Source organism: Lynx canadensis, chromosome C1 (genome assembly GCF_007474595.2).
Source record: "Lynx canadensis isolate LIC74 chromosome C1, mLynCan4.pri.v2, whole genome shotgun sequence".
Taxonomy (NCBI): domain Eukaryota; kingdom Metazoa; phylum Chordata; class Mammalia; order Carnivora; family Felidae; genus Lynx; species Lynx canadensis.
In genome coordinates this window covers 170,313,280-170,331,125 of record NC_044310.1, presented here as the reverse complement: position 1 = coordinate 170,331,125, position 17,846 = coordinate 170,313,280, and the positions used below count along the sequence as shown (strand labels likewise).

The 17,846-nt window shown below is 35.7% G+C and overlaps 2 protein-coding genes across 5 annotated transcripts in view; one reads left to right on the top strand and one right to left on the bottom strand.

The window, feature by feature from the left end:
• NCKAP1 (NCK associated protein 1) overlaps positions 1-17,846 on the top strand; it is a 109,486-nt gene that overhangs the window by 21,561 nt on the left and 70,079 nt on the right. For all 4 annotated transcript variants that reach the window (XM_030324879.1, XM_030324877.1, XM_030324878.1 and 1 more), the window contains 2 exons: positions 17,135-17,227; positions 17,426-17,482. In XM_030324879.1, the coding sequence (XP_030180739.1) occupies positions 17,135-17,227; positions 17,426-17,482 (150 nt within the window). The remainder of the gene's footprint in view (positions 1-17,134; positions 17,228-17,425; positions 17,483-17,846) is intronic.
• Positions 10,900-11,307, bottom strand: LOC115520481 (60S ribosomal protein L39-like). The gene has a single exon (XM_032594447.1). It carries the CDS (start codon positions 11,227-11,229, stop codon positions 11,074-11,076), a length of 156 nt encoding a protein of 51 aa, XP_032450338.1. The 5' UTR covers positions 11,230-11,307; the 3' UTR covers positions 10,900-11,073.

The window sequence follows — 17,846 nt, the reverse complement described above, 5'->3', positions numbered from 1 at the left end:
ATGATGATGTTGGGTTCTGTTGAGTCAGTTTTGCTGTCTTGCTTGGGCTCTTTTGTGACCAGTTAGAAACTTTTGTACTCTTCCAGTTCTGGATTTAAGGAAAGGCTGGGCCAAAGGATGTCTTGTTTTGTTTTGTTTTGTTTTGTTTTGTTTCCCTGAGTCATGATGTTGAACTAAATGGGCCCGTAGGCTTCAAAGTAGGTGATTAAGTAAAATTCAAATGAATAAAAGTTTTGTAACTATAGTAACACTAAGTGTCTAATATGTGCCAGGCTATTTTAATAGAGTTAATAGATTTTTAAATTTATTTTTAGGTTAAGGAAAGCATTTCTGAGCAGAGAGATTGTCTAATTTATAATATGATAATCTTCTAGTATTTTGAAAGGGTGACTGCAAGTGAATGTAAAATTGGTTTCCCAGAAGTTTCTTCTGAGTATATAGAGGGAAATTTGTGATTTTCCTGGGTAAAGAAAATAGTAGAAATTCCATATTTTAACAGGTAGAAATTGTTTTGTCCAAGAAATTCTAAGGAGCATTTTAAGGAAATGATCATGTTTATGTATGTGAAGACACTTCTTATGAAATGTTTCCTAAAATATTTCAAACTTTATTTACCCCTTTTGTTCTTGTGTTGTATTTCCATCTAAAAGCTAGTTTGTTTTTTTTTGTTTTTTTTTTTTTCAACGTTTATTTATTTTTGGGACAGAGAGAGACAGAGCATGAACGGGGGAGGGGCAGAGAGAGAGGGAGACACAGAATCGGAAACAGGCTCCAGGCTCTGAGCCATCAGCCCAGAGCCCGACGCGGGGCTCGAACTCCCGGACCGCGAGATCGTGACCTGGCTGAAGTCGGACGCTTAACCGACTGCGCCACCCAGGCGCCCCTAGTTTGTTTTTTAAAACAGTTTAAATATCTGACACAACAATGTCATTATAGGATTTGCCTACTTACCTACATTTTAGTATAAAATTTTGGATTTGATTCCCAAATTAATGACAAAATGTTATGTGTATGTTGAATTAAGTCTTAATTCCCTAAGAGTGAAGACCTTGCTAGTGAGGAGAGTGCCACAAGAATAATATAAGGGATTCTAGATTGAGAAACGGGGCATTATTGAAATAATTTGAAAATTAAGTTTTCAAACTTAGAGGAATATTTTGTGTTATGTGTTAACTTTTTTCTTAAGGAACACAGTATTACAGGACATTTATGGAATAAATTAAATATTTTAAGTAGCTTGCAAGGTTACTCAAGTAAAGACAAAATAAAGTAACTCTAATGTTAGTTGTGAGACAGCATTAGAATCTGTTTTTAAGTAACTTTTTATCCCTAGTGCTTGGTACATAAGAGACAGTAAATAAATGTTTGAATGAGTGAATAAAATTTATTTTATTCAATCATTATTTAAAATTTATGTCAGAACTCAAACTTACCAATAAATTTTTAACTTCATTATGTTGTTAGCTAAAAATTTACTATCCTTTTTAGTGGAGCTACACAGATACATCTCATTAATGATACTACTGAGAGTAAACTGGAATAAGATGAGTCCCAGCTTCTTAAAAACATAAATGTGTTTTGGGAGTGGGCTGGTGGACTTGAGGACAGATGTAGGGAAACCCTGACACATGCAGTGTGATTTAGTTAGTAGAAGGAAGAGGTGAGGAAATTTACTTGTTTCTAGCTTGTCTTGTCTTGGCTTCCATTATGATGTGGTAGTATACTGGTTACGAGGATGGACTTCAGAGTCAGTGAAACAGAATTTGAGTTCTGGTCTTTCCACTTATTAGCTGAATGATTTGGGGTAAGGTATTTCACATCTTAAAGCCTCTTTGTTATTCTCTCTAAAATGATGATAATACCAATCTCAAGAAGCAGTTTAATATCTCCTACAGTACTTCACAGATTTGTGTGACAAATTGCTTTTGAAAAATGGAAGCTGTTATTTATATTACCCCTCTGACTTTTTGGTCTGCTTCACTGCCTTTTCTTCTAGCTGCCCTTTAAATGTGGGTAATTCTAAATGACTCCTTCCCACCCCACCCCCAGCAGTATATATGTATGAAAACTTTCTCTTCCATCGCTTCAACTAAGTAATCTACTCTCTTCTGTTTTCTGGGTTCTGAAATTCTAGGTCTGATTCCAGCTACCCTTTGGACAGCTGCACAAGTTAAATAATAGCAAACTTTGTATCCAGTATTGAACACATGATTATCCCCCATTTTGTTTCTCTTCTATGTTTTCTGCCTGGAGCCATCATCTTCCACTTGGTTATCTAAACTTCCCCTTTGGCTTTTATAAAATGTCAAGTTGGTGATTTAGAGCTCGTCATTTTTAATACTTGTCAGTTTCAATAATGTCTTGAATTTATCCCCTTCAGGTCCGAGTCTCCTGCTGGGACAAATGCTGTGATAATCCAAACACTGCTTTTCTTGCTGTTCCAGTCTCTCCTCCTATTGCCACTCCCCATTCCCCACACTAGAGAGGCCAAACAAAACACTAATCTGTTTCTTTGTGGTAACTCCCATCTCTGTTTTCCTGCCCTAAGCACTCATCATTGAATTCTGTTGACTAGGATGTAGTAGGCCAGCAAGAAATACTTTGGTTTTAAAAGGAATTATTATATAATAAGATAATATAACAAGATTTGGAGGATATATTTTGTCATTAGTCAATATGTCTCTCTGTATATCTGTATAAATACCCTAATGTAAACTTAAATATTTGGTTTTGACCAAGTAAACTGTGCCAAAATTGAAAGAATTTTAATACAATGAGAACTAACTAAAGTGTCTATTCTTTTAAAAAGGTATCATCAATATTCATTTAATATCTCTTCTACATGTAATAGTCTTTAATTCTAACTTGAATAAACAGAATAAATAGAAGAATGAACCCCTCATTAAAGATACAAGTAAGCCATGCTTTGATATATTTGAAAAGTATTTGAAATAGGTTAAGTGCTGGCAGGGAATTGCATTAGCACTAATGACCTACCTAAACTGGTTTAAATTTCCTTTTAGTTTATACCTAAATAACATAAATTCATGGTAATGAGCCAAATAGTTCAGAAGAATTTAAGATGAAAAGTGGGTGTATCTCCTACCCACTATTTCCCACCCTAGTCATATTTCTCAGAAGGAACGTCTTCTAAGGAATATGCTTGTTCTTTTATAAATTCATTTGCCAGTGTTAGACAGTGCCTATTATAAATTCTCTTCTACAGAAGATGATAATTGAGCTCATTCGATTTCTTGCTCCTTACTCTCCCTTCTTCTTGATATTTGATAGTTTTGTTGTTAATATTTTTGGATCATTGGTTACTTCCTGTTTGAACTTCACATAGTACAGTTCTCTGTTTTTATGCCCTCACCCTTGGTCATTTATACTTTAATGCTGTCAAAATTGTTAGTGCTTTCTTTTGTTTCTGAAACCATAAAATGTTCTGAGACTGATTTCTGTGCTGATTCCAAAAATTAACTAGTAAAGACCTGAGTGCTTAGTTTGTATTCTTCATTCCATTGTCACATTGGACTTAAAATAATTTATTTATGTTTATATCTATAATATATTTAGCATTAAAGTAAAATGGATTCTTTCATCCAGAATTATTTTGTAGTTAAATTTGTTTCATAGGTATATCATGATTTCTGGACTTACAGTTATGTGCCTTGATAGAATTCTTAAAATTTATCCATCCTAATAATCGTATCACCTATGTAAGCTTTCCTTTTTGTATGGAGCCCACTCTTCTATAACCTGCTGTCTTCTAACTCCTCTGTGGACAGTTTGCTTATGTCTGCTGCAAAGCTTTCATCTTGGGACATCTTCTCTTTGTTGTCCCAAGTATAATGGTTTTTACCTAGGCTTTTATATGAAGTTTTCACAGAATTTGGGAATCCCCTGATACTGTGTACAGAATTTGAATGTGAGTGTATTTTTTGGCTTTCATTGTATTCTCAGGGTTGATTCCTATGATCCCAAAACACATGTGCTTTGAAATCACTTTATTTTGTGAATTTTGTGTACTATATATTCTAATTATACTAAACTCTAATCATAACCTCTTCAGCTCATTGATGCTCTCTGTTTTCCTGCAAATGAGACTGCTAATGAGCATTATACTGGGGTTTTCCCCATGGAGATGCATTCCTGGCATTTGCAATCATCTTTCTATTTTCCTCAAATTTCTTAGTTATATCTTGCCCTTAGTGATAGTTTTTTAGCTATCTTCCAAACTGTCCCTTTGGCTGCAATGTTGGTTATAATGCCCTTCCTAGTAACAAAGGATATTACCAATATGTAATCACTTGTTGATCTTTAATTTTTATTTTCTTGGTTATTTGTTTGAAGGGAGCTTTAGCTACTTTTAGCCTGGTACCCTTTGAGCACCGTTAGTATGGTTTCTTTCTGTTTATCATGGCTGCCTTGGTCTTACCTTTTGTCAGATCAAAAAATTTTTGCTAAAATGCAGAGTAAAAGGTGACAAAAGAAACTATAGTGGAGTAAATAAGAGATGTTGCAAAAACACTTACTCTTCTTTATTCTTCTTCCTAGCAGTCATCTTGGGCTAAAAATGTTTTAAATATGTATACTAATGGTCTTTAGCCAAAAATAAATAGGATAGTATACGATGTTAGTCCTCTGTGTAGTGTTAGATAGAATGCAGAACATGGGAAAATATATTTAAGTGCTTTTTAAAAAATGTTTATTATTTTAAACAACATTTTTTTAATGTTTGTTTATTTTTGAGACAGAGAATGAGACAGAGTGTGAGTGGGGGAGGGCCAGAGAAAGGGAGACACAGAATCGGAAGCAGGCTCCAGGCTCTGAGCTTTCAGCACAGAGCCTGACGTGGGGCTCAAACCATGAACCATGAGAATATGACCTGAGCCGAAATCGGATGCCCAACCGACTGAGCCACCCAGGCGCCCCAATGTTTATTTTTGAGAGAGAGAGAAAGAGAGAGAGACACCGACTGAGTGCAAGCAGGGAAGGGGCAGACAGAGAGGGAGACACAGAATCTGAAGCAGGCTGCAGGCTCTGAGCTGTCAGCACAGAGCCCAACGTGGGGCTCGAACTCATGGACCGTGGGATCATGACCTGAGCCAAAGTCAGACACTTAACTGACTGAGCCACCCAGACGCCCCTAAGTGCTTATTTTTTAAGGAGTATTTTATTTTGGGAGAGTATGTGTATACTTTCATGGCACAAATTGGCCACGCTTTCCTTAGCCTTGAGGTCTTTGTTTATGCTGTTTTCACTATATGGAAAAATACTTGCCTCCCATATTCTTTCATTAGGCTAACTTCTACTTGTCTTTTGGGTTTATCCTCAGATGTCACCATTTCAGAGAAACTTTCTTTAACCCTTTCAAGTTAGGTTAAGTGCTGCATGTATAGTTCCCTCCATTTATCATTCATTCACTTATTTAAAACATTTGTTGAGAGCTATCTGCATAGTCCTGTTATGGGAGAGGGGATCCAGCAGTGAATAACTAAATCAAATTACCGTTCTTGTAGAGCTTATGTTCTATTGGATAAAGATAGACAAAAAAAGAATATGAATGTAATATCAGGTAGAGATGAGTTTTAAAAAGAACAAAACAGAGTGATAGTGGGGAGATACTTACTTAAGGTGACCAGGGAATGCCATACTGAGGAGAAGGATATTTGCAGTCATTGAGATTAGAGCTAATAGTGGCTTGGGCCAGAATGGTAGAGGTGAGAAATGTTCAGATTCTGAATTACTTTGAAGACAGCCATGAAATGTTCAGATTCTGAGAATGTATTTTGAAGATAGAGTCTTGAGTAATTTGCTGATCCATTGGTATGGGGTACATGAGACTATGAGAGATGACCCCAAGATTTTGGCTTGAACAGATCTCAAGATTTACTTGGGTAAGGACCCAAGATGAACAGGTTTGGGGTGGGCGCGGGCATAAAAGGGGATAGTACTCAACAACTCAATATTAGATATGTTCAATATGTCTAAATATTAGAAATCTGAGTGGAGATTTTGAGTAGCCAAGTATACGTATTAAGTCTAGAGCACAGGCTAACATGAAACAGAAGTTGAAATGGAATTATTGAGTGTTTTAAGAGAGAGGGGGAATGGCATAATCATTGAGAATGAGAGAATGAATTGACAGTAAAAATTGGCGGTGAAAATGGTGTCGTGTTGCTACTCAGTTATGGTTTATGGTCATGAATTCAGGTTGAGATCAAGTCAGCATATGTATATGCTTTCTCTTATTGTGGGTTTTATCAGGCAGTCATGATGGAGAAAGAGATAAGGGAGTAATCCAGTGATGGGCCACTCAGTCTTAAAATGGTTAAAAAAGGTATTATGGCATAAGAAGGCAAGTGACAGGAAAAAAATGGTAGGGTAAATGGATCGGAGGTGCTTCTGAGTTCCAAGAATTGATGAGGATGTAAGGTATTAGGAGGGTATTACAGGTCTTAAGTGGGAGTTATTCATAGATGCCAGTTAACCTTGTTTCCAAATCTCCCAAGAACAACATATAAACAGAAAGGTCAGGAAGAAGCCAAGAGAGTTTAAGCATAAACTTTATTCCTCTTTACAGGCCTGCAAATTGAGGAAATTTAACATGAGCCACCACACTGTCAATATGTAAGAAAAATAATCCCTGGGAGCCCTCTTTATTTTAGGGTATCCTTTAACTTTCCCCATCTTCCTCACCATCCTCACTACCTTTAGAAGCTCTGACCATTCTTGTGGTCTTTCCCAAACTGGGAAGGGGGAGGAATGTGTGTGTGTGCTTTAAACTTCTTTCATGTTATTACTAGTTGGTGAGGATCTTTGTCTTGTATTATAAGCATTATAGTGTTTCACCATTTTTGAACCTTGCACCTAGAAGTTAATTGTGGTGTAACCAGCTTTTAAAACTGGATATTTACCTTAAAAAAAAAAGGTGAGAGTTACCTGCATATTGACATGTACATCCTTCAGTAGTCTATATACTCTTTTAGAGGCAAGGTCATCATTTTATTCACAGTTTTATCCCCAGCTCCTCTCATGATGCCTGATAATATAATAGGTTGGGATGTTTGTTGACTAAATGAATAATATATTTATGAATAAGTAAGTAAAATGTGGTATATCCATTTAATGGGATACTATTCAACAATTAAAAGGAACACACTACTGGTAGATGTTGTAGTGTTGATGAACTCCAAAACATTGGGCTAAGTGAAAGAAGTCAGATGCAAAAAGCTACATATTGTGTGGTTCTATTTTATAGGAAGTGTCTAGAAAAAGCAAATTTGTTGAGACAGAAAGTAGATCAGTAGTTGCTTGGTTCTGGGGGTAATGGGGTAAGAGTGAGGTTAACTGTAAATAGTATATCTTGGGATAATGGAAATGTTCTAAAACGATAGAGTTGGTGGTTGCACAACTCTAAATTTATGCAAATCATTTAATTGTTCATTTATCATGGATGAGTTTTATGTTATGTAAGCTACCTTTTTTAAGTGATTTATATTTTTATTTTTTAAATGTTTATTTTTGAGAGAGAGAGAGCATGCCACCCAGGCACCCCATAAACTGTATCTTAATAAAGCTATGGAAAACAATTTTCAACAGCCAGAAGGGGTATTTTATTTTTTATTTTTTATTTTTTTTAAGTTTATTTATTTATTTTGAGAGCACGCTTGCGTGAGCTTGAGTGAGAAAGGGGTAGAGAGACGGGGAGAGAAAGAATCCCAAGCAGGCTCCGTGTTGTCAACATGGATCCCCATGTGTGGCTTGAAATCACTAACCACAAGATCATGGCCTTAGCCAAAGTCAGATGCTGAGCCACCCAGGTGGTCCTGGAAGTATTTCAGAAAAAATGAAATGTATTCAGAAACTGTGAGATCATGACCTTAGCTGAAGTTGGGTGATTAACTGACTGAGCCACCCAGGCATCCAGAGAAATAAAAACTTTAAAAAGTAAAAAAGTATAACCATCAAGGACAGTTTAATGTTGACTTATTACCTTGATATGTCAGTAGCACCTGAGGCCATCTTGACATAAATAGTTCGGCATAATTATTGATCATAATGTTGACATCTAATCTGTAAGAAAAGCTTGATTTTTTTCAGTGCCCAGGTTATGAAAGCAAGGTAATCACATATTAGAAAAATAAAAATTATTAAAAATGAATGTGAGGAACTAGCTTCATTTATTTTGGAAAATGGTGCCATTATACAAAAATTACATTATCATTAACACAGTATACTACCTTTTATATAAATATGTTACACCAACCTCTCTTTACTCTAGGACCTATAATTAGTGATTTTTCTAGTACTAATGATAAAATTACAGTAGTTCACGAGTTTGTATTAATTTGACCATCCTGTAACCAGAAATCTTAAACTTTCAGGATCTTTTCAGGTGCAACTTAGGTGCACAGGTGGTGAAATAGAGATTGTTTTAATTTGTGTTACTTATTAGTCTTTGTTTCAGTTACTTAGTACTGTATAACAGATGACCCCAAATATTAGCTTAAAACAACAACTTATTTCTTATTCTGTGGGTTCACTGGGCAGTTCTTGTGTTTGTCTCACCAGCCTTATGTCACAACTACATGTAGCTGGTGGGTTGGCTGGGGGGTGGGCCTAACTGAGATAGCAAGATACTGAGACTTTTCTTTCCTCATGATATATCTGAGGCCTCTTCACGCATGGCACTCAAGGACAGTGTTCCAAAAAGAGCAAAATCAGAAGCTGCAAGGCCTCACATTAAGAGTGTCATTACTTCTGCTTTCTGTTGGTCAAAGCAAGTCACAAGGCCAGCTGAGATTGTAAGGGTGGGAAAAGAGAATACTATTGATGGGAGGAGCAATAAAGTCCTATTGTGGTATGCATAAACCTTTAATTTCTTTGCCTTTCTGTTCTTTAAAATATAAAACTCTGTTCTTTGGAATTAATTTAAACGATGACTAGCAATACAAATTTGAAAAAATTTAATATATAAAATGAGGAGGTTGAATTAGAGGAGTTCTTGGAAGCTATAGTCTGATGAGGCTACAAATAAATACAAGTATTTTCTGAAAAGAAAATAGTTATAGCTTGGCTTGTTCCTATACTACTTTTGTATCATTGTATGGACACTTGAATGGTGAAGTATATCGAAGAGGTGTTTTAAACTTTGATGTCTCATTGACTTCATTTGGCATTTTGCCCTCTTTATGGTCTGTTTCTGTATCTGGAAAGTGAGGATAAAAATATACCTGGATTGGGAAGATAAAAGTTCTGGGGGGGGGGGGGGGGCGCCTCGGTGGCTCAGTTGGTTAAGCATTGGACTTGACCTCAGCTCAGGTCTTGATCTCAGGGTGGTGAGTTCAGGCCCCACACTGGGCTCTGCTGAGCGTGAAGCCTGCTTAAAAAAATAAGATGTTCTGGACACAGATGGGAGTGATAGTTGTACAACAATGTTAGTATATTTTTAAGTGTGAACTACACATTTCAAAATGGCTGAAATTGTTAAAGTAGATTCTGTGTTATGTATATTTTATTGCTGTAAAAAACATGTACCTTGAAGGGTATTTATGAGGATTAGATTCAGTAACAAATTTTAAATACTCAGTCATGCTTAATTACTAGGCAGGTGTTAAAGATACTTCCCTGAAATTTATTTACTACCCTTTGCTCAGAAAAATGCATTTATGAAATACTGACTACCAGTAGAATCATTTTGTATATGATAGAAGGAGAATCCTACGAAATGTTATGAACCTTTTTTTTTAAATGAGTACTCTTGGGGCACCTGGCCGGCTCAGTTGGTGGAACCCGCAACTCTTGATCTTGGCATTGTAGGTTTGAGTCCCATGCTGGGTGTAGAGGTTACTTAAAAATAAAATCTTTAAAAAAGTAAAATGAGTACTCTTTGTGCTGATTTGGATTTTCAGGTAATCTTAGATTCGCTTATATTGGATCTAATATGCCATTCTTTTTAGATGCTTCTTGTTTCCTTGTTTTATGGTTTTCTATCCTGGAAGGACATAATAAAATATTTTGCCCAACTTTGGGGATTTATTCCAGGGATTAAATCACCAGTCTGTGTTAGGATACATAAACTCATTTGAGACATGAGTTGATACCTGATATTGCATTCATTTATAATCAGCAATGCAATTTAAAAATTGACTATGATTTTTACATTGAGAATCTTGATGATTGGAAATTAATTGATAGATTAATTGTACATCCTACTATGTGCTGGTATTCTTTCAACGTTTATTTATTTTTGGGACAGAGAGAGACAGACGGGGGAGGGGCAGAGAGAGAGGGAGACACAGAATCGGAAACAGGCTCCAGGCTCTGAGCCATCAGCCCAGAGCCTGACGCGGGGCTCGAACTCACGGACCGCGAGATCGTGACCTGGCTGAAGTCGGACGCTTAACCGACTGCGCCACCCAGGCGCCCCTGTGCTGGTATTCTTGATGTTGGAGATATAGCAGAGAGTGTTACAAACCTTCTTGCTCCGTGGATTTAAATTCAAGTTGGGTTTTTAGATAACAAACAGTTAATGGAAATAAACACATACTTTGATTTGGTGATAAGTGGTAGGAAGAAATAAAAAGCAGGATAAGCAGTTAAAGAGCAAGGAGGAAAGGAGACTATTTTATTTTATTTTTATGCTTATTATTAAAAAAAAAATTTAAGCTTATTTAGAGAGAGAAAGAACACGAGTGGGGTAGGGACAGAGAGAGAGAGACAGAGACAGAGAGAGAATTCCAAGCAGGCTCCACGCTGTCAGTGCAGAGCCCAATGTGGGACTCCACTCACGAACTGCGAGATCATGACCTGAGTCAAGATCAAGAGTCAGATGCTTAACCAACTGAGCCACTCATTAGCCCCAAAAGGAGACTTTTTTTTTTTTTTTTTTTGAACCAAAAGGTCTCACATGTTTATTACTGAACCAACCTACAGGTGCAGAAGCATCGTAACAGAAAAGTCAATTTCCTGATAAGACAGATCTACTGGTCAGGCAGTAGGGAGGGATGGAATAGAAACACCTGACTTTCAGGCAGCATAAACGTGTGCCATCTCATGTTCGATCCCTTACAGACCCAGCTTCATTCTTCTCCAATTCTGCCTCTTGGAGTTGTATCTGATTTTATTACCAGTTTTCATCCGAACCCACGGGGCAATGGGACGATTCTGTTTTTGTTTCTTGGCAAGGAATCGCTTGATCCTGAAAGTCTTGTGAGAAGACATGGCGAGAAGTGGCCAGCGGCACACACAAGGACGGCGTAGAAGAGGGAAAAAAAGCAAAAGGAGACTATTTTAGATAAGAGTGCTTAACAGTGGCTTCTCTGAAGAGAAGTGAGGGAGTGAGCTATGCAAACAAGTGGCAAAAACATCCCAGACTTGAGAAAGGAAGTGCAGAGGCTCTGAGGTGGGACCAACCTTGATGAATTTGATGAACAGAGGAGAAAGACCTGTATGACAGCTACTGAGTGAGGCTAAAGAAGTCAGAGATGAAGTTTGGAGAGCAGTTTGGAGGCTAGTGTAGTGGTCTAGATGAGAGTTAATGACAAAGGGTGGTAGCTGACAGTTCCTTTCATAAGAGGTTTACCCAAATACCTTCTCAGGACTCATATTTTTAAAAGTGTGGTTTAGAATATCATATTCAGAAACTGAACAAAGCTTTTTCTGAGACCAAACTTCTATACTTGGTTGTTACTGTTTTGTTTTTGAATTTTCATTTTTATTTTTTAAATTTGATTTAAATCCAAGTTAACATATAGTGTAAGAATGATTTCAGGAGTAGAATTCAGTGATTCATCACTTACATATAACACCCAGTGCTCATCCCAACAAGTGCCCTCCTTAATGCCCATCATGCATTTAGCCCATCCCCCACCCAGCACCCCTCCAGCAACCCTGTTCTGTTTTTAAGAGTCTATTATGGTTTGCCTTTCTCTCTCTTTTTATCTTATTTTTCCTTTCCTTCCCCTATGTTCATCTGTTTTATTTCTTAAATTCTACATTTGAGTGAAATATATTTGTCTTTCTCGGACTGACTTATTTCACTTAGCATAATACGCTCTAGTTCCATTCACGCTGTTGCAAATGGCAAGATTTCATTCTTTTTGATCACTAATATTCCATTTGTGTGTGTGTGTGTGTGCGTGTGCGTGTGTGTGTGTTTATGTGTACATATCTTCTTTATCCATTCATCAGTTGATGGATATTTGGGCTCTTTTCATACTTTGGCTTTTGTTGATAGTGCTGCTATAAACATTGGGATGCATGTGCCCCTATGAATCAGCATTTTTGTATCCTTTGGTAAATACCTAATAGAGCAATTGCTGGGTTGTACAGTAATTGTTTTTAAATTTTTGAGGAACATCCATACTGTTTCCAGAGTGGCTGTCCCAGTTTGCATTTCAACCAGCAATGCAAAAGGGTCCCCTTTCTCCTCATCCTTGTGAATATCTGTTGTTTCCTGTTTTGTCAGTTTTAGCCATTCTGACAGATGTGAGGTGGTATCTCATTGTAGTTTTGATTTGTATTTCCCTGATGATGAGTGATGTTGGGCATCTTTTCACATGTCTGTTAGCCATCTGAATGTCTTCTTTGGAAAAGTGCCTGTTCATGTCTTTTGCTCATGTCTTCACTGGATTATTTGTTTTTTGGGTGTTGAGTTTGGTAAGTTCTTTATAGATTTTGGATACTAACCCTTTATCTGACATTTTCTCCCATTCCATTGGTTGCCTTTTAGTTTTGTTGATTGTTTCTTTTGCTGTGCAGCAGCTTTTTATCTTGAGGTCCCAATAGTTCATGTTTGCTTTTGTTTCCCTTGCCTCTGGAGATAGGTTGAGTAAGAAGTTGCTGCAGCTGAGGTCAAAGAGGTTGCTGCCTGTTTTCTCCTCTAGGATTTTCATGGTTTCCTGTCTTACATTTAGGTCTTTCATCCATTTTGAGTATACGTTTCTGTATGGTATAAGGAAGTTGTCCAGGTTCATTCTTTTGCATGTCGCTGTACTGTTTTCCCACCACCATTTGCTGAAGAGACTTGTCTTTTTTCCATTGGATATTCTTTCCTGCTTTGTCAAAGATTAGTTAACTATATAGTTGTGTGTCCATTTCTTGGTTCTCTATTCTGTTCCATTGATCTATGTTTCTGTTTTTGTGCCAGTACCATACTGTCTTGATGATTGCACCTTTGTAATACAGCTTGAAGTCCGGACTTGTGATGCCTCCAGCTTTGGTTTTCTTTTTCAGGATTGCTTTGGCTATTTGGGTTCCATACTGTACTTGGTTTTTAAAAGGAACAAAATACTAGCATAATTTAGATCAAGAAAAATAGTTTATTATGCATAAGCAGTTTTGACAATGAAAGAACATAATACTTGAAATAGGTGAATAAAGAACTATAGCCACATTTCTTTGAAAATCAGTGAGTTGCCATCTTAGGCATTGGTTCTTTATTGTAATTTGCCAGTAATTTTTGTTTGAAAGAGTAAAAACTAGTAAATACTACATTTCAGTGAATTTTTTAGATACTTATTTTGTGTGTAAAATGCTTCTTTATTTGACAAAGATTGATAACCAACATTTTTCAGTGCAAAGATACGATGTTTTTACGATCTGTGTTGCTAATGTTTTTCCTGTTTGTTTTCGGTTTTTACATATTTTTTACTTTGAATGTTAAGAATAAGGATCCATGGTTTGAAATTTAGTGAAAGCATTGTACAAATATTTTGCTAATGTATATAGTTAATCTAAGTATCCAAAATAATGCTTTTAAAGTATTAATGAATAGAATCAGTTCTCAGAATTACACTTTTCTAATTCTGTTCTGTTACATCAAACAATTTATTATTGATCTGTTGTTTAGCTGTTTTCTGCTTTTTGTTTACTATAAAACAATGAGATGATGAACCTAAAATTAAATACATTTAGTAGTATCTACTCTCTTTCACTTTAAGAACTAAAAGGTACCATTCTTTTTTTGTGGTTGAAGTCTTAAAGTTGTAGACACTTTTGTTCTTTGTTGTTATAATTGATCTCTTTCATACAGAACTTTATGGAATTTATTGTCATTAAATAGGGAATATAATTGGGACGACTGAGTGAGATACTTGTAGAGTATTTGGAACAATGCCTGGCAAGGAGTGTGTGCTCGTATAATACCAGCTCTTACTAGAAGTACTATGAGTAGTACTACATTATTTAAAATAGCTTTTCTTTTGTTTTGAAGAAATGGTTTGTTTAGCCTCCTTTGCCATTTATCTAATATTGAATGAATAGCTTCTGGGTGCCAGGAACTGTCAGATGTTCTCATGTACATTATTTTGGCTAATGATGAGAGTATTAGGCTCTAATGGTTAAGTCAGTTAGTCTTGGTTGTTCAATAAGAGGTAGGCTTTCTAGCAAAATTTGTCATCTATCATTGACATAAAAACCTTTTAAATTTGTCATAATCTCTCCTCTGATAGATGTTTATGTTGGATACTTTTTTATGTTCAGAGCAATGTGATATAGGCTGTGGAGACTGAAAAAAATGAGTTTGGTACACTGTCTTATAGTGCTGGAGAAAGCTGTGATACAGGGTAGAAAATGATACTGTTAGAAATTATACACATTTAGAAGAGAGAGCTAATACTTGCATTCAGGGAAGAAGTTTAATCAGGCATGGTTTTTGAAGATAGGTTAACATTTAAACTGAATAGTTTGGGGATAGTAGGATTTGGACATCTCAGTAGAGGAAACAAATATGAGATGTGTATAGAAAATAGGGAATAGTTTGTTTTAGGTACTGTGTATGAATGAATGTAGGGGAAATTTTAGATTGGGAAGGTAAATTTTATTTAGAACCAAATTGTGTAAGGCCTTGAAAACTTGACTGTTTTGAATTCAGACATTTGTTAGTGGAGTGAATGTTTTTAGTCACTTTGAGGCTAGTTACCTATGGTTTGGGGGAAATAAAGTTGAATGAGAAATTTAGACCATAATGAGATTTTATTACTAAAAGGGAGGTGGTGACCATACAGAATGGTAGAAAGGACAGTTCTTTTACATTCTGTGGGCATTAGGTTCTTAATATGTAAAATAAAATGTGTGTAAAAGATCATTAAGGCCATAATGAGATGGTGACTCTGTCTTTTTTTTTTTTTTTTTTTTGGTCCAAACTAGGATGCTGAAATTGAAAGGAGGTACTATTAATAATTAAGCCCAGTAGCAACTGAGTTATACTGTTGCTTCTTATGAGTGTACTTTACCTATTATATTTCAAAACTCAAATTTAAAGTACTGAAAAGCAAAAAAAAAAAAAAAAAAAAAAAGACTAAGTCATCAATCATAAAGGTTTATTGTTGAACTTAAAGGTAAAGGTAATATAATCTGAGGAAATAGAATCTTTTAAAATTTATTAATTTAGTTTTAGTTGAAGTATAGTTGACACAGTGTTACATTAGTTTCAGGTGTATAACAGTAATTCCACAAGTTTATATGTTAATACTACGTTCACCACAAGTGTAGCTACCACCTGTCACCATACAATGCTGTTGTAACACGACTGACAATATTCCCTATGCTATACTTTTTATTCCCCTAATTTACTCATTCCATAACTGGAAGCCTGTGTCTCCCACTCCCCTTCACCCATTTTGTCCACTTGACACCCCCAGAAAATAGTCATTTTTGTATAAGTATCTGCTTGATGAGTGGTAATGATTAAAAATGTGCATATAAACATGGAAGTGTTTTGAAACAGATACATTGTTGAAAATAAAGTCAGTTACTCATAGATAAAGCTAAAACCAGTTACACATCACTGTAAGTATACACTTTAATATGTCTGGCATTATGAGGAAGTAATGAGGTACTTCATTTACACATTTTCTAGACATAATTCTTTAAATGTCTTCAGGGACTGCAGTCTTTAGGGTAGTTTACCCTATATTAGATGGGTCTACTAGACTGCTATACTTGCTATTTTAAACTGTCTTGTCAGAATTTTTTTTGAATTTTCCCTTGATGTTGCACTCACTGCTGTAAATTTTCTGGCTTATCATAATGGTTCAGTACAATTATGTAGAGGGGCACCTCTTCCCCCAACTCTCCTGTATAAGTAAGAACCTTATGAGGGCCTCAAAATTATGTGGACTATGACAGCAATTTTGTTACTTCAAACCACTTTTCCGTATTCTAGTTTTCTCACATTCTAGACAAGTGATTCTCAGACATTTAGTGTGCATTCAGATCACCTGGGTATTTTGTTAAAAGGCAAATTCTCATTCAGTAGATCTTCCTTGGGCCTGAGATTCTGCTTTTCTAATCAGCTCCTAAATGATGTGGAGTTGCTCTTCTGTGGACTACACTGAGAATATCAAGGTTCTAGAAGGTTTATTGGAATTCTGTCAGTCTTATGATACAGGATGTTAAATGTGGCTGGATTCTTCCAGAACTTACAGTTTTGAAAAGAAAACCTAGGGCTTTTTAAATTTAATAATGCAGTTGATTGGATAATATTTATCTTTTATATTCACGTTTCCCTCTTTCATGTTTACCAGTGTCTTAACTCTAGTTTTGCTTCTTTCTCATTTCTTTTTTTGTTGTTGTGGTTTTTTGCTTTTGTTTAACGTATTATTGTGTTTTGTGGATCTGGTCAGGGAACCGTTACTGTATTTTATGTTTGTATCTACATTTTATTTTGCATGCTTAACGTGGCTTTGCCTGGATGTTCTTTTTGGTAAGTTCCAAATTTATAAAGCATATTGTTTTTTTGTAGTGTAAGTCACAGTGTTTATCATCCTTTTTTTTCCTCTCACTTCTGGTAATGTGATCATGCTCTCATGAGTTGTTTTTAATTTTTTTTTAAAGAGTTCATTTGATACCTTTCCCTAACATTTTCCAGTTTTCCTTAATAGTAGTGCAGTTTGGTACTAATCTGCTTTGATTGGTTTTATAGCCTCACACTGTCAGTTGCTGATCACTATTAGCAGTTGCTATGTCAAGTATTTTGGTTTTTTTTAAAAAGCCTTAATCATCTAGAGATACTGTTCTAAGAGCTTGTGCTTCCATATAGCAATCATAAAAGAAGATAGTTTGTAGTAAAATTAAATATTTTTGTTCTGAATGAAAAATGCATTCTAATTTTGTTTTTTTACAGCAACAGCTTGCACAGCTACAGAAAGAAAAATCAGAGATTCTGAAAAATCTGGCATTATACTACTTTACATTTGTAGATGTTATGGAATTTAAGGTATGTATTTTAATATATAAAGTTTAATATTTCAGAAGTAAATTGATGTTTATTAATTGTATAAATTGCTTTGTCACTTGTAGATAATAAAATAAGAATTCTTTTGCAACTACAATTTAAAATATATTTTATTTTTGTGTTTTCTAAATTTAGTATTATTTACCTAGGTAAAAAATTAACATAAGCTTTTATTTTCAGGACCATGTTTGTGAATTGCTGAACACTATTGATGTTTGCCAAGTCTTCTTTGATATCGTAAGTATTATTTTCAGAAAAACTCCTGATTCTCTCCTGGTAGTTTCTTTTTTTTTTTCTTTTAACGTTTTTATTCATTTTTGAGAGACACAGAGAGACTGGGCATGAGTGGGGGAGGGGCAGAGAGAGAGGGAGATACAGAATCTGAAGCAGGCTCCAGGCTCTGAGCTGTCAGCATGGAGCCCGACGCAGGGCTGGAACCCATGAACTGTGAGGTCATCACCTGAGCCAAAGTTGGACGCTGAACTGAAGGAGCCACCCAGGTGCTCCTCTGTTAGTTTCTAATATAACTAAGGTGACTAAATGTTTTTCTTTAGAGAAAATTTACATGACTAGTATGTCGAGTTTTAGCATTGTTAATTTG